The following is a 13953-nucleotide window of genomic DNA, read 5'->3' as shown; positions in this document are numbered from 1 at the left end:
GTATGTTACCGATTCTTTTTCCCAAGACTGATTTCACAAATTGATAATATTTTATCAAACTTTTTATGGAATAATAAACCTCCAAAGATTGCTCTGAAAACTCTTAAGAACACTAAAGAAAAGGCTGGTGTCCTGTTTCCTGATTTCTATATTTATCATAAAGCATTTATGCTACAACAGGCAGCGTATTGGTTAATCAAGCCTTTACATTATTCTCCAACTTGGTTAGCAATAGAGCAGTTTTTGTGGGTTTTTTCCTTGAGTCCTAATCTTTTACCAGTGCTTCTACTGAAACATCTTAGAACTAACAATATAATTTCTTCTTCGTTTTCTTGTCTACACGAACTAGATAGTTATATGGAAATTCCAAGCAATATTTCATTGCATTCCACATTATGGGGCAATCCATTGATTAAAATTAATAAGCTATCCATATTTTGGGAGGTATGGTCAAAGTGTGGAATAAAGACAATTGCTCATGTTTTCTCTGATAACAACATCACTTCCTTTGAAGATTTATGTTCTAATTTCTCTTTACCTTCCAACCAATATTTTAAATGGTTACAGATTAAGCACTATCTCACTCATAATAATGTAATCTCCAATCTCAATTTAAAATCACCTTCAATTCATGCTTCTCTTTAATATATCCCATAAGGGCCATGTGGTATCATAAATATACAAATTCTTTTTGCAAAAAAATTCCTGCAGTAAGCTTAGCTTATGTTCAGTTTGGGAAAACGACCTCCAAATTCAAGTTACCCCTCAACAGTGGATTTATCTTTGGTCTAAATCAAACAAGTCTATAGTATCAGCCAGTTATATGCAATCCTTATATTTTTCGTCATAGGGCAATCTGGACTCCCCATAAGATGGCTATGGCTGAGCTTGTTACTAATAACAAATGTTGGTCTTGCCACTTGTATCCTGGTACACTAATACATATGATTTTTGAATGTAAATTAACTAAGGAATTGTGGGAGCAAATATGGACTTTTATAACTAATATTCTTCCTATACAGGGTCCAATCACGTTTCCCATTATCTTTCTTGGTTCAGTACTAGTTCAGGACCAATTGGATAGTTCCCAACAAAAATTACTGAACATTTTGCTTACTGCTGCACTTAAAATGGTTCTTCTGCATTGGAAAAATAATTCTAATCTCAACTCTATTTTTTGATGGCACCTAATTTTACAAATCCATAAATCTGAAATATCCTTAGCAGGAAAATTGGGCAAGACATGTTGGACTGCCAAAATTTGGTCTCCTGTTGATAAATATTTAGAGTCTTGTTATTCTTTGTAGTTACCATCAGGTCACAGCACTCTGTTATACTAATCTTCTTTTCATAATAAATTGTATGAACAAGGCATTTAATCTTAGTGTTATTGTTTTATTGTAACTTATGTTACATTTGTTATTATTTTTGACAATTGGCTTGTCTTGTTTCAAAATTGCAAAACTTCCATAAAAATTCATGGACTCAAAAAAGAATTTATGTGCAGAACTTGCACGTAAAATTCTTCATGTGAATTCTAGGTCGCAAAACTGAAAAGGGGGCATGGTCATGGGTGTGGGATGGGTGGGTCATGGGCATTCTAAAATCTATGCACGCTGATATAGAATACACCCACTCCGCACCTGACTTAGTCGCTGGAATTTACACCAAATTTTATTTGTTATAAATAACTGGGACTAAATTTAGTTGCATGAACTGATGCTAGGGGCAGTCTATAAACCATGCCTAAGTTTTTAGGTGTAGTTTATAGAATACGCCTAGGTATATTTTTTTCTGTGCCGATTTATACAGCGCCATATATAGAATTTGGTCCATGGTTTGTGGGTGGACCCAACACTATCCGTGTTTTCAGCCATCAAGCCTTCATCAGGAGTCCTGTAAATTGGTATATAATCCAACCCAAAATTGAACAGTGCGTTCATCAAACCACAAAAAGTATACAAATACCAATATACAAGCGTAAGGCAACGATTCCAAGTCTCTCAACCATCCGATGGCATCATTGAGAATCTGAGGTTTGATTAAAGCACTGTTCCATTTTTGGGTTGGAGTGTATACCAATTTACAGGACTCCTGATGAAGGTTTGATGACCAAAATATGGCCCATGTTGGGTCCATCTACAAAGTGTATGTGTTTCTACAAAGCTTGTGCAATTTTATTTGGGACTGTGTGTGTGTGCCAATAAATCCTTATTTAATCCCATCCTGGAACACATTTGTTGTTTTTTTTGTCACTTCTATGTCTTTTGCTGTCTTTTTGTGAAAGCGTGTGGTTTTCCCTCCTATTTTTAGCCTATTTATAGAACTGTAAGCCCTCTGGGGAGAGGGAAATACGTGGTGAATCTTAATTTAATTCACCATGAGCTACTACTTAAAAAGGTGTGCACTAAATCCAAAGTAAATAGATTCTGTTCTGTCCATTCCTCTTTCTTGTAAAGTTATCAGATAAAAAATTCTTAATTCTGGAATCTTCTGTAGTGTTGTATGAGCCAAATACCTATTTGTGAAGAGATAAACTTAGTATAATCCTCTCTGCCACAAAACAATCCATCAATTAAAAAAAAAGCCCATGAAACAGGCGTGCATGAAATCATGCAAGTTTTGTTCTAATTAAAATGGTCCATTATGGCTTTAAGTGCTTCATAAATAAATAATAATTGCTTTGTGAAGAATATATTCATGTCCTAATTTAGTTTTTCTAAGAAGAGATTTTACACTAATGAATTGTAAATGGATGTTGCTTCTTCTTTGATGTATAGTTATTAGTTTCAACATAATGTTTGCAGCCCCAGGAGTGAAGACTAGCACAAAGTTAGAAACTTTTAAAGATGAATTCATAATAATCAATAATTTAAGGGACCAATGTATTAAAGTTTAATAACATATGTATTTTTGCATAGTAAATGCATTGTCCAATATCTTTCTATTACATCTAGTAAGCTGCAGTTAATGAGATCCTCAAAGCCAGACTCAAAGCATAGCGGCATGGATAAATACAGTATGCCAATGTCAATTGCACATAATGGATTAGGGCTGGTTATACCACAAGGCAAACTAGATGGTTGCCTAGTGTACCTAGTGTGTGTAAAAAAATATGTTTTTCAGCCCTGCAAATCAAAGAGACAGCAGAACTGCCAAGCAGAACAGTGTGGCTGGAAAGGATTCCCAATTTCTACCAGCCATGGAATGACAGTAGCAGGAACCTGTACTGTGGCTCCTCACTACTTTACCTTCGCCTTAATATGATAGGAAGGCCCATAATCTCAACCCATTTAATACAATGCACCCATCCTCTCATACCCACCCAACTGCCAAGATCCCATATATCTGCTTAGTCTCCAGATCCTTGCTGTGTCCCGTATTCCTACTTTATCAGTCATCCCCAATCCCAGAGTGCTTCCTCTCCCCTTCAACACCCTGTTGTCACCAAGTTCCCAATCTCCAATTCTTGAGTCCCGTTCATCCTCTGCTTTCCCTCTCCCTTCTTTCACGCAATCTGTATTCATACTCCCCTTGGCATCCCCAAGTTGTGCTTTCTTCCCCCACCCCTCCCAGTTACCTTTCCGCTGTTTTCTCAGGCTGTTACCTCTAACCCCTTTGCTTGTTGCTCCTGTTATAATATCCTCCCTTCTGGAGCAAGGGCAATGGAAACATTCTATATGTACGGGGCATTCTGTATGTACAAAGCCCTGAATGGTTCAGACCTCAACTGTTTGAACCTTGTTGAGGGGCATAATCAAAGAGGGCGACCATCTCTAAGGGCATCCATCTCTAAGGACGTTCCGGCGAAGGGGCAGGGAAACCCGTACTATCGAAACAAGATGGACATCCATCTTTCGGTTCGATAAAACGGTTGGGGACGCCCAAATCTCAACATTTAGGTCAACCTTAGAGATGGTCGACCTAAATGTTGAGATGGTCGACCTTAGAGATGGTCGTCCACGGTTTTCGGCCATAATGGAAACCGAGGACGCCCATCTCAAAAATGACCAAATCCAAGCCCTTTGGTCGTGGGAGGAGCCAGCATTCGTAGTGCACTGGTGCTCTTCACATGCCAGGACATCAACCAGGCACCCTAGGGGGCACTGCAGTGGACTTCACAAATTGCTCCCAGGTGCATAGCTCCCTTACCTTCAGTGCTGAGCCCCCCAACCCCCCCTAAAACCACTCACCACAACTGTATACCACTACCATATCTCTTAGGGATGAAGGGGTCACCTACATGTGGGTACAGTGGGTTTTGGGTGAGTTTTGGAGGGCTCACATTTACAACCACAAGTGTAACAGGTGTGGGGGGGATGAGCCTGGGTCCACCTGCCTGAAGTGCACTGCACCCACTAAAAACTGCTCCAGGGACCTGCACACTGCTGTGATGGAGCTGGGTATGACATTTGAGGCTGGCATAGAGGCTGGAAAAAATGTTTTAAAAATTTTTTTAGGGTGGGAGGGGGTTGGTGACCACTGGGGGAGTAAGGGGAGGTGATCTCCGATTCCCTCTGGTGGTCATCTGGTTAGTTCGGGCACCTTTTTGAGGCTTGGTCGTGAAAAAAAAGGGACCAAGTAACGTCGACCAAATGCTCGTGAGGGATGCCCTTCTTTTTTCCATTATTGGCCGAGGACGTCCATCTCTTAACCACGCCCCCGTCCCACGTTCGGTACACTACCGACACGCCCCCATGAACTTTGCTCGTCCCCGCAACAGAAAGCAGTTGAGGATGCAAAAATCGGCTTTCGATTATGCCAATTTGGGCGACCTCAGGAGAAGGACACCCATCTCCCGATTTGTGTCGGAAGATGGGCGTCCTTCCCTTTCGAAAATAAGCTAGATAGTCTCATGCAATTCAAACAGCTGATAATAGAAACACACAGGGCTCCCTATATACAAAATGCCCCATGGTTCGAAAAGAGGATGTTTTCACTGTGTTGGTCACCGGAGAAAGCAGAAGTAGGACTGGACCCAACAAGCAAAGAGGTTAGAGGTAACAACCTGAAGTTGGGTTGGCAAGTCATTTTTGAAGGGAAGCATGCCTTCTCATAGTGATGCTGATATCACTTCTTGGGGACCTTGGGGCAATTTTAGCAGACACAGAAAAGGTGCCAATAGTAAGTACCAGCTCATGCACTTGAAAATAAAGTCTTCACCTAAATGTTACACTTAGGACAAATATTGTGCCTTCTCAGACCCATGCATTACTTTCCTTGTTTTATTTCATTTACTGCACTGTACCATGCAAAGATGTTGCTATTTTTGCACACATTTACCTATTTCATTTCATGCAAACCTAACAATATTAAGGTATGGCAAAAATCCTGTGGAGAATGGGTGTTTCTGTGCTAATCAGTTAATGCATCTACATTGCCGTGCACTAATTAATTAGAACAGGTGGGTAATAAATCCAAATAAACTGCCCAAATCATGCATTATTTCACTGCTTTTTCTGCACATTTCCGCATCAGCCCTTCAAGATGGTTGTAAAATGTGACATGAGAATGTTTGTCATTGTTAAGTTGGTCTGAGTGTCTTGATTATTTTTACATATAAAATAAATAAAATTCGACTTTACTTTCACATCATTAGGTTAGCATTAAAGTTAATCACTTTGAAATGCCACTATTTGAATAAATTTCTGTGAAACAAAATTCTTTCTGGAAGCTTAGACTGCTTCATCGCATGTGCAGTTGCAATCAGAAACAACACGTTGAAATTAGACTGAATTGTTTCTATTTATTTTGCAGTGCACAGTCACATGTGGTGGTGGGTTACGCAGCCGCAATGTCACATGTACCAAAAACAAGGGTGAACCGTGTGATGGCTCCAAAAAGCCAAATAGTAAAGCTTTATGTGGTCTCCAGCAGTGCCCTTTCAGGACAAAATCACTGCCACCTCAAATAGAAACTAAAAGAGGAAAAACGATTCCTCGAAAAACTGTACCAGTCCCCAAAAGAGGACCATATGGCAGAACACGGATGCCAAAAGTCAACCCAGAAGTACTGACCACAACAAAGCTGCCAGAATCTTCCATCACAACTATCTGTTCATTTACAAGCTTCAGCTCTCTACAACCACCTGGAAAAGATGACAAAAAAGAAAGGGCATTACAGACTGATTCTACCTATTTAAATAATGATGACAAGTTTAACGTGTTGATTGGAAACACCTCAATAGAGAAAGATATCACAACTCCCAACAAAACCAAAACTGCTTTTAACTTAGAATCAGGAAATACTACAGACCTACATCTTATGGATGTATCAACAAGTGACCCAAACGTTACATTTACCGAGAATCAAAGAACTTTGGAAGTAACCCTAAGCTATGGTTATTTCACTGAAAACTCAGGTACAGATACCAGTAATAAGAACACCAATGGTTCAACAGACACTAATCTGCAAGACAGTTACCCTACTACCAAAAATAAATACGTAGTCAAGTTCAGCACTACAAAATATAAGGAGAAATCTTTTACTAGTGAAAACAACAACACTTTGTGGCCTACATTTCCCCAAGATCAGTCTTTGTTTTCATTTACCACATCTTCAGGAAGATTACTTACTTCAAATACAACAACAAATCCTCAGATTATTAATATGCAAGTCACAGAGCCACTCATAGAAGCTGGAGTTACAGAAAAGCCTGTTACCAAACAACCTACCCTTCAAGAAAAGGACAGAAAATTATTAAACGACAGCTATGTGAGACTACCTGGGAGTGATAAAATGACTGATCTCCAGGACTCAGAGCCTCACATTCCTGAACTTAGCCCAAGAAACCACACTCATCATTCTCACAATATTTCATCAAACTCAATGGAGTATGATAATCCACCAGGTCTGTCTAATAATGTGACAAGATCAGCTTACTGGATAACAGGGAACTGGAGTGAGGTAAGAAAACTATAACTCTGTATTGATTAAAACAAATTTAACTGACAACTACAATGTATGCTAAAAGGAAAATAGAGAATGTGGGTACATTTTGTAAGTTTCACCATAAATTTGAAAGGAATTCTACTCTCTGAACAGGAAGTGTATGGAAATATGATAAAAGTCAATATTTCTTAGTATGTGGCATGTTCATTTAGGGCTCCTTTTACAAAGGTAACCTAATGTTTCTAGTGCACACTAAAAGCATGCACCGTGTAGACACCCTTAGTAATATTATGGGTGTCTACACAGTTACCCCTGGATACTATATAGAGCGCCTAGCATTCTGTGCCAAAATCCAAGCGTATTCTGTAACAACTAACAAAAAAAGCAACACTGGGCCTTCAAGATTGAGACAACAGTATTTTATTGACAAGTGACCTGACAAAGGCCGTGTTTCAGTGTTAAACAACGCCTGCCTCAGGGGTCAGGGTCTGGATATAATTTGTTTAAAATTATATATGTGTCCAATGTCTCCGAAAGTAAACGGAGATCTTTACAACCAAACTCGCCTGTCAGAATATACAATGGCGATGTAGAGTGAAGAACTCCTATATAAGCCTAGATATAGGCGCAACCAGTAAAAATCTTTATTGGTATCTCAATAAGCCAATACAAAATAATTGTTCTCTCTGGAGCAGGTTGACACCCAGAAAAGCCAGACGCAAAGACTGAATAACAAAACTGTGCAGCAAAAACTTTCTTAGTCATCACATATATACTGTTGTAAGTTTTCTTTCTCCCAAATCATGTGATTTCTCCTAAACTAACTTATGGGCATATATGGATTTTCCTGTAATATTCTGTTATTTTTTTATATGTATACATATATGGCAATTTCCTACATTGTATCATCCTCTCCTCTTGTGTGCACATGCACACTTTGTGGCAATTAGCTAATTCCTTATCAGTACAGCGTGCTCACAGCGTGCAAATAGCCATGTAGCAAGCAAATAATAAATATTATAAGACACTGGTGTCCTTCCTCTCTGCACACATATTTCCATTGGAACATCTTGGGCTTGCAGAGTCCTCAGTCTTTTATCACCACCAAGGTTATATCCAATTATATCTGCCATATATGGACTACATAGCCTCAGTTCCTCCTGTCACCTTGACATGTAACATGTACTCCCCATCTCCTGAGAAAGCACTGTAGGTTACATGCAGCTGCAGAAAGAGACTAAAAATATGCTGAAAACAGCAAGGCTAGGAAAACTGAGGGCTAACTGGGCCATATTACAGGCCTAGTATAGGAAGGAATATACAGAGGTGACACCTGATTTGTGCAAAAATGATATAAAACACTTGTATTCACAACGTTTGACGATTCTACAGAGAGAAAAGTTATATAAATTTCTATTAAGAATGTATGTCTCCCCTCATCGGGCATTTAGAGCAAGGCTATCTAAGAATGGATCCTGTAAGAAGTGCAGGGGGGGTTGTCTACTCTGGGGCACATGTTTTGGTCTTGCCCCATGGTTCAAGGATTTTGGAAAGGACTGCTAAAGGCGGTGGATGCATTATGGAGTTGCACACTAGTGTATGATCCATTGCTTCTCTTTACTAGCTATACTTACACATCTGTCCCACCTCAGGACTTCAAGGGCTTTATACGGATGGCTATATTTTTTGGGATCAGTGCCATCCTGTTTCTTGGCAGTCTGACACAGGACTCTCCTTGACAGTGTGGAGATTACTACTACTACTACTACTACTACTTAACATTTCTAGAGCACTGCTAGGGTTACGCAGTGCTGTACAGTTTAACAAAAGGACAGTCCCTGCTCAAAAGAGCTTACAATCTAATAGGCGAAATGTCAAGTGTCAAGTGGGGGCAGTCCAGATTTCCTGAATAGAGGTATGGTGGTTAGGTGCCAAAGGTGACATTGAAGAGGTGGGCTTTGAGCAAGGCTTTGAAGATGGGCAGGGAGGGGGCCTGGCGTATGGGCTCAGGGAGTTTATTCCAGGCATGGGGTGAGGCGAGGCAGAAAGGGCGGAGCCTGGAGTTGGCAGTGATCACAGTTAATATACCAAATGAGGCTGGATAGGTGTGGAGTGGTGAAACTAGACAGTGTACCGGGTTCTTGATTTCGGAACATATGGGAGCCGCTATGGCTCACCTTGCCTTCTAGAGGCAGAAGTTATATTTTGAACTTTTAATTCTGTCAGAGCATGTCAGGGTGGGGAAAAGGGGGAGTTGGGGAAGGGTGTTAAGAGAAAGTTCCTCATGGTATACCTGGTTTTTGACTAGACTCTAAATGTTTTATGATTTGGATGTTCTACCTGTATAACTGTATAAACACTTGAGTCCAATTCTGCTGTTCAATAAAAATGATTTAAACATAACATCTCTTTCCTGCTGTCTTGCTTCACATATGCTGAGAAGACAAGGGAAGGGGGCAGAGAAACTCCTCACTGCAGGCGGGTTCAGCCGTGGATTTCTATAGAGTGCACCTGGAAAGGAAGGTGTAAATCAGTCTATGCCTTTGTAGGTGCAGTGGAAGATTTTAAAGATTGTTTTTCAACTCTGCCTTGACCAACAAGTGCACTCGGGGCCTGTATTTTTGATTAGAAGTAATTCTGTATTGTGTGAAAAAGAAGATAAGACACAGCTCTAATTAATTTGGGTATGTGAAGAGGGAGGTGGAGCCTGTTTCGAGATCAGACTGGCCACCTGGACTGAGAAACATGTGACCACATTCCCACAGTATGGCTTGTTCACCTAAACAGAGAAATTCTCAAACATTCTGTAATTTTCCTTAGCTCTGAATATGAATTCTAAGCCTAATAAAAAAGGGAGTTTTTTGGGAGCTCATCTGCGAGTAACATACATATTGCGCAGAGAACCATATTTCCTGGTCAAGAAACTCCTGGCTTTCACTGTGAACAGGTGCCCCCCCCCCTGCTGATGATAAGAGTTTGGATGATGTAAGGACCAGCGATGTATGCATAGTGTATGTTGTCAGCTTGCACCTCTCCGTGCTGTCCACTCTCCCTTAGACACCCCTCCGTGCTGTCCTTCTTCGCCCGCCCAATTGGGGCTAATCCTCCTACTTCTATTATTGCTGCAAGCTCCTTCTTGTCAGTATCCCACCACTACTCCTGCTTCTGCGACTAAGTCCACTCTAGTCAACAGTAAGCCAATTAGTTCCAGGCCCACCCTACTACCAAAACAGGATATTTCTCTTTGTGAAGCCCAGAGATCTCCCTTCTGTCCCCTGGGCTTTCCCTTAGGGATAGTCCTGCCTCTACTTAGAGCAGCCCCCGTATTCGGGGGGAGTTAAGATAAGCCACCGAGTTTATTTACTCCCTGACCCTCTCCAGCCCAGGTTAGGAGGCCAAATGCTTCTCTACTAGTCCTGTTCTGAGCACAGGCCCCTTCAGTCTCTTTCCCTCCCCCCCTCCTCCTGTAGAATTCTAATACCAAGATCCACTTTCCAGTTCAAATGTTCTTCAGATCAAAGCTTTTCCTCTACTATATGAATCCACTCCTTGGGCTAGCAATTCCTACTTGCTACCCTAGGGACCCACCTCCCTCATTTGTCAGCACTGCTTCCTGACAACCACCCACACAGGTCTGGAATTCATACAGTTTTCCCCTGGACTTACTTTTCTTTAGCCCCTCTCCTGCTACGAGCAAAAGCTGTTAAGTCCATCTCCTCAGGCTCCTCCTCCCCTCCTGCTGCTTGCCAGTCCATATGCTCGTTCACTCCCTCCCCCAGCAGGTGTGCCTCATTCCCCTCCTCAGACTTCATTTCCCAATCAGCCTCCTCCTCCCTCTTTCTCCGGGCAGGAAAGTCCTCCTCCTCCTGTTTCCTACTCAACTCAGGCTTCTGGGACTTGTAGTCTCTGTAGTCCCCCTCGCTCCTTTTGAGCTTCCTATATGGAAGGAGGGCCCCCTTTCTCCCTTTCCCCTTCTGTTTATCTACCCATTCCTCACATACCCCCCCCTTTAAGTGATTGCTAGCCCTCTGCCTCCTCCTACTTTCTCCTTCAGGGCTAGCAATCCTACTCAGAACATCTACATGGGGCAGCAACTTCCCTGCCCTGTGCTCAATGCGATACTGAAAGGGCTGTAAGGCTAGATACCACCTCGTCAGTCTCGCATTGCTATCCTTCATTTGTGCTAACCACTTTAAAGGAGCATGGTCAGTAAACAATTTGAATGGCCTCCCATCCAGGTAGAACTGACATTTCTGTATGGCCCATTTTACTGCCAGACATTCCCTCTCAATGGTTGCATACTTTGTTTCATGGGGGAGCAACTTTCTGCTTAAATATAACACTGGGTGTTCCTCCTCCCCATACGCTTGCGAGAGCACCGCCCCCAACCCGGTACCCGAAGCATCAGTGTGCAGGATAAATTCCCTATCGAAATCTACTGCCCTAAGCACTGGTTCCTCACATAGAGCTTGCCGAAGGGCCACAAATGCTCCCTGCTCTGCTTCTCCCCACCTTAACCGATGGGGCCTGTCTTTTTTTAACATTTCCGTCAAGGGAGCGGCCAAGGTAGCGAAGTGAGGAATGAATCTTCGATAATACCCCACTAGCCCCAAAAATCCCCTCAACAGTTTCTTGGACTCTGGTCGCGGAAACAGTTGAATACTTTCCACTTTCCCCTGTAACGGCCTTATCTGTCCGTTCCCTACTTTATAGCCCAAATACTTCACCTCCCTCTGAGCCAAATAACATTTCTGGGGATTAAGAGTAAGCCCGGCTTCCCTGAAAGCCTTCAAGACCTCCCCCACCTGAAACAGATGCGACTCCCAGTCCTGACTATGAATGATGACATCATCTAGATAGGCTGCTGCATAAGCTTGGTGCGGTCTCAACACCTGATCTAACAGGCGTTGGCAGGACGCTGCAGCCGAATTCAAACCAAATGGCATCCGTTTGAACTGAAACAGGCCGAGAGGAGTACAAAATGCTGTTTTTGGCCTGGCTTCAGCCGAGAGCGGAATTTGCCAATAGCCTTTTGTCATGTCAAGTGTTGACAAATACCGGGCTGCCCCTAGTCTATCCAGCAATTCCTCTATTCTCGGCATCGGATACGCATCCGGCGCCGAGAGGGCATTAATCTGACGGAAATCCATACAAAGGCGCCATGTTCCGTCCGTTTTGGGCACGAGCACGACCGGGCTTGCCCAGGGGCTATGTGACTCCTCAATCACTCCCAACTTCAACATCTCTCTGACCTGCCTATTCACCTCCTGCTGCTTTCTGGGAGACAACCTATGTGGCCTCTGCCTTATCACCTTCCCTTCCCCGGTAATGATATCATGTACAATCAAATGCGTTTCCCCTGGGTAAGGAGTCAGCACATCCGTAAATTCCCCCAAAAGAGCCTTTATTTGCTCCTTTTGGTGTCCGTCTAACTCCGCTCCTACTCGCACCTCCCCCTTGGCATTCATCTCAGATATCTGGGGACCTAGATCCTCCTCCACTAAGTCCTCTGCAGTGGCCCAACATACTTCTCTGACATGCCAGGGTTTGATTAAATTGACATGATAAGTCTGTTTCCTTCCCTGCTCATTCCTCACCTCATAAGTAACCGGCCCCAATCGTCTGATTACCGTCATCGGTCCTCTCCAGTTACCACTAAATTTGTGAGGATTATCCGAGACCATAATCAGCACTTTATCCCCTATTCCAACCTCCCTTTCTTGAGTTTTTTTTGTCATATGAAGCTTTCTGATATTGCTGGGCCGCCTGCAATTTCTCTCTAGAGTAGGCCCCCAACCGCCTCAGGCGTTCCTTTAGATCGTGTAGGTAAGCTACCACGGTGCTATCTTCTAGCTCCGGGGGTACCCACCTCTCCTTCACTATGTCTAAGACTCCCCGGGGAGCTCGCCCAAAGAACAACTCGAATGGGGACACCCCTAGAGAGGCCTGGACACACTCCCTCGTTACATAAAGGACAAAGGGTAGTAACTGATCCCATTTCTCTAAGCTAGGGCCCAGTCCCTTCCTAAGCAATGTCTTCAAGGTCTTATTAAATCTTTCTACCAGTCCATTTGTTTGAGGGTGATACGCCGAAGTGCAAATGTGGACAATGCCGAAGGCCTCCCATACCTGGGCTAGTGCCCGTGATCTAAAATTGGACCCCCTATCAGTAAGCACCTCCCGAGGAAACCCCACTTCACAAAAAATGTGAATCAGTTCCGCAGCAATAACTTTGGCCGATATGCTGCGTAAAGGAACCGCCCACGGGAATCGCGTAGCCATATCCATAATCACTAAAATGTAAGCGAACCCCCGGGTAGATTTTTGAATAGGTCCAATTACATCCATTGCGATCCGCCCCAGCGGAGTCCCTATCCGGGGCAATGGATGCAAAGGGACCCTCCCCGGACTCTGTTCGGATACCTTCTGGCATAAAGGACATGACTCACAATAATTTCCCACTTCTTTATATATACCGGGCCAATAAAAGCGTCTTAACAACTGGGAGGCAGTATTCTGGGCTCCTTTATGTCCCCCCAAAGGGTGATCATGAGCCAGCCGTAACAGTAGACCCCGAAACCCCCGGGGCACCACTAACTGTCTCCTACCGTCCTCCCTTCCCTGCCCAGCATTTTCCCGGAAAAGAAGTCCCTTATCAATCACAAAACCCGGGCCCTGAGCTCCTCTGGCCCCCTCCCTTGCTCGCTCCCAGGCATACTGCAGAGTGGGGTCTGCCTGCTGCTCCCTCTCAAAAGAAGGGAATTGTTCCTTTACCTCCCCTGCCTCATCTGGGAAGTTAGTCTCCTGCTCCAGCTCCTTCATAGCTAGAGCTCTCTGCCGCTGAACTGCCTTCTTATGCCCCCCGGTATCTCTGGTTTTCCCTGGGTCCCCCAATACCTCCATCTGGAAAGGGAATATACCCGCTAAAGTCTGCTCCTGCCCCTCCCCCCCCCTTCTGCTGCGACCGAGTAACTACTAAGCCTTCTCTCTCCCTTAAATACTGTGAGAATGGGGGCCAGTCCCTTCCCAAGATAAGGGTTTGAGGCAGCCTGGGCAGCACCG

The 13953-nt window shown here is 43.3% G+C and overlaps 1 protein-coding gene across 1 annotated transcript in view; it reads left to right on the top strand.

Annotated features, from left to right (window-relative positions):
- Window positions 1-13953, top strand: part of ADAMTS12 (ADAM metallopeptidase with thrombospondin type 1 motif 12) — a 744436-nt gene that overhangs the window by 570711 nt on the left and 159772 nt on the right. Inside the window, exon 19 of the mRNA XM_030193011.1 lies at window positions 5758-6906. Coding sequence (XP_030048871.1) covers window positions 5758-6906 — 1149 coding nt within the window. The remainder of the gene's footprint in view (window positions 1-5757; window positions 6907-13953) is intronic.

The sequence above is a fragment of the Microcaecilia unicolor genome, chromosome 2, assembly GCF_901765095.1.
Source record: "Microcaecilia unicolor chromosome 2, aMicUni1.1, whole genome shotgun sequence".
NCBI lineage: Eukaryota > Metazoa > Chordata > Amphibia > Gymnophiona > Siphonopidae > Microcaecilia > Microcaecilia unicolor.
This window is presented reverse-complemented; position numbering and strand designations above follow the sequence as displayed.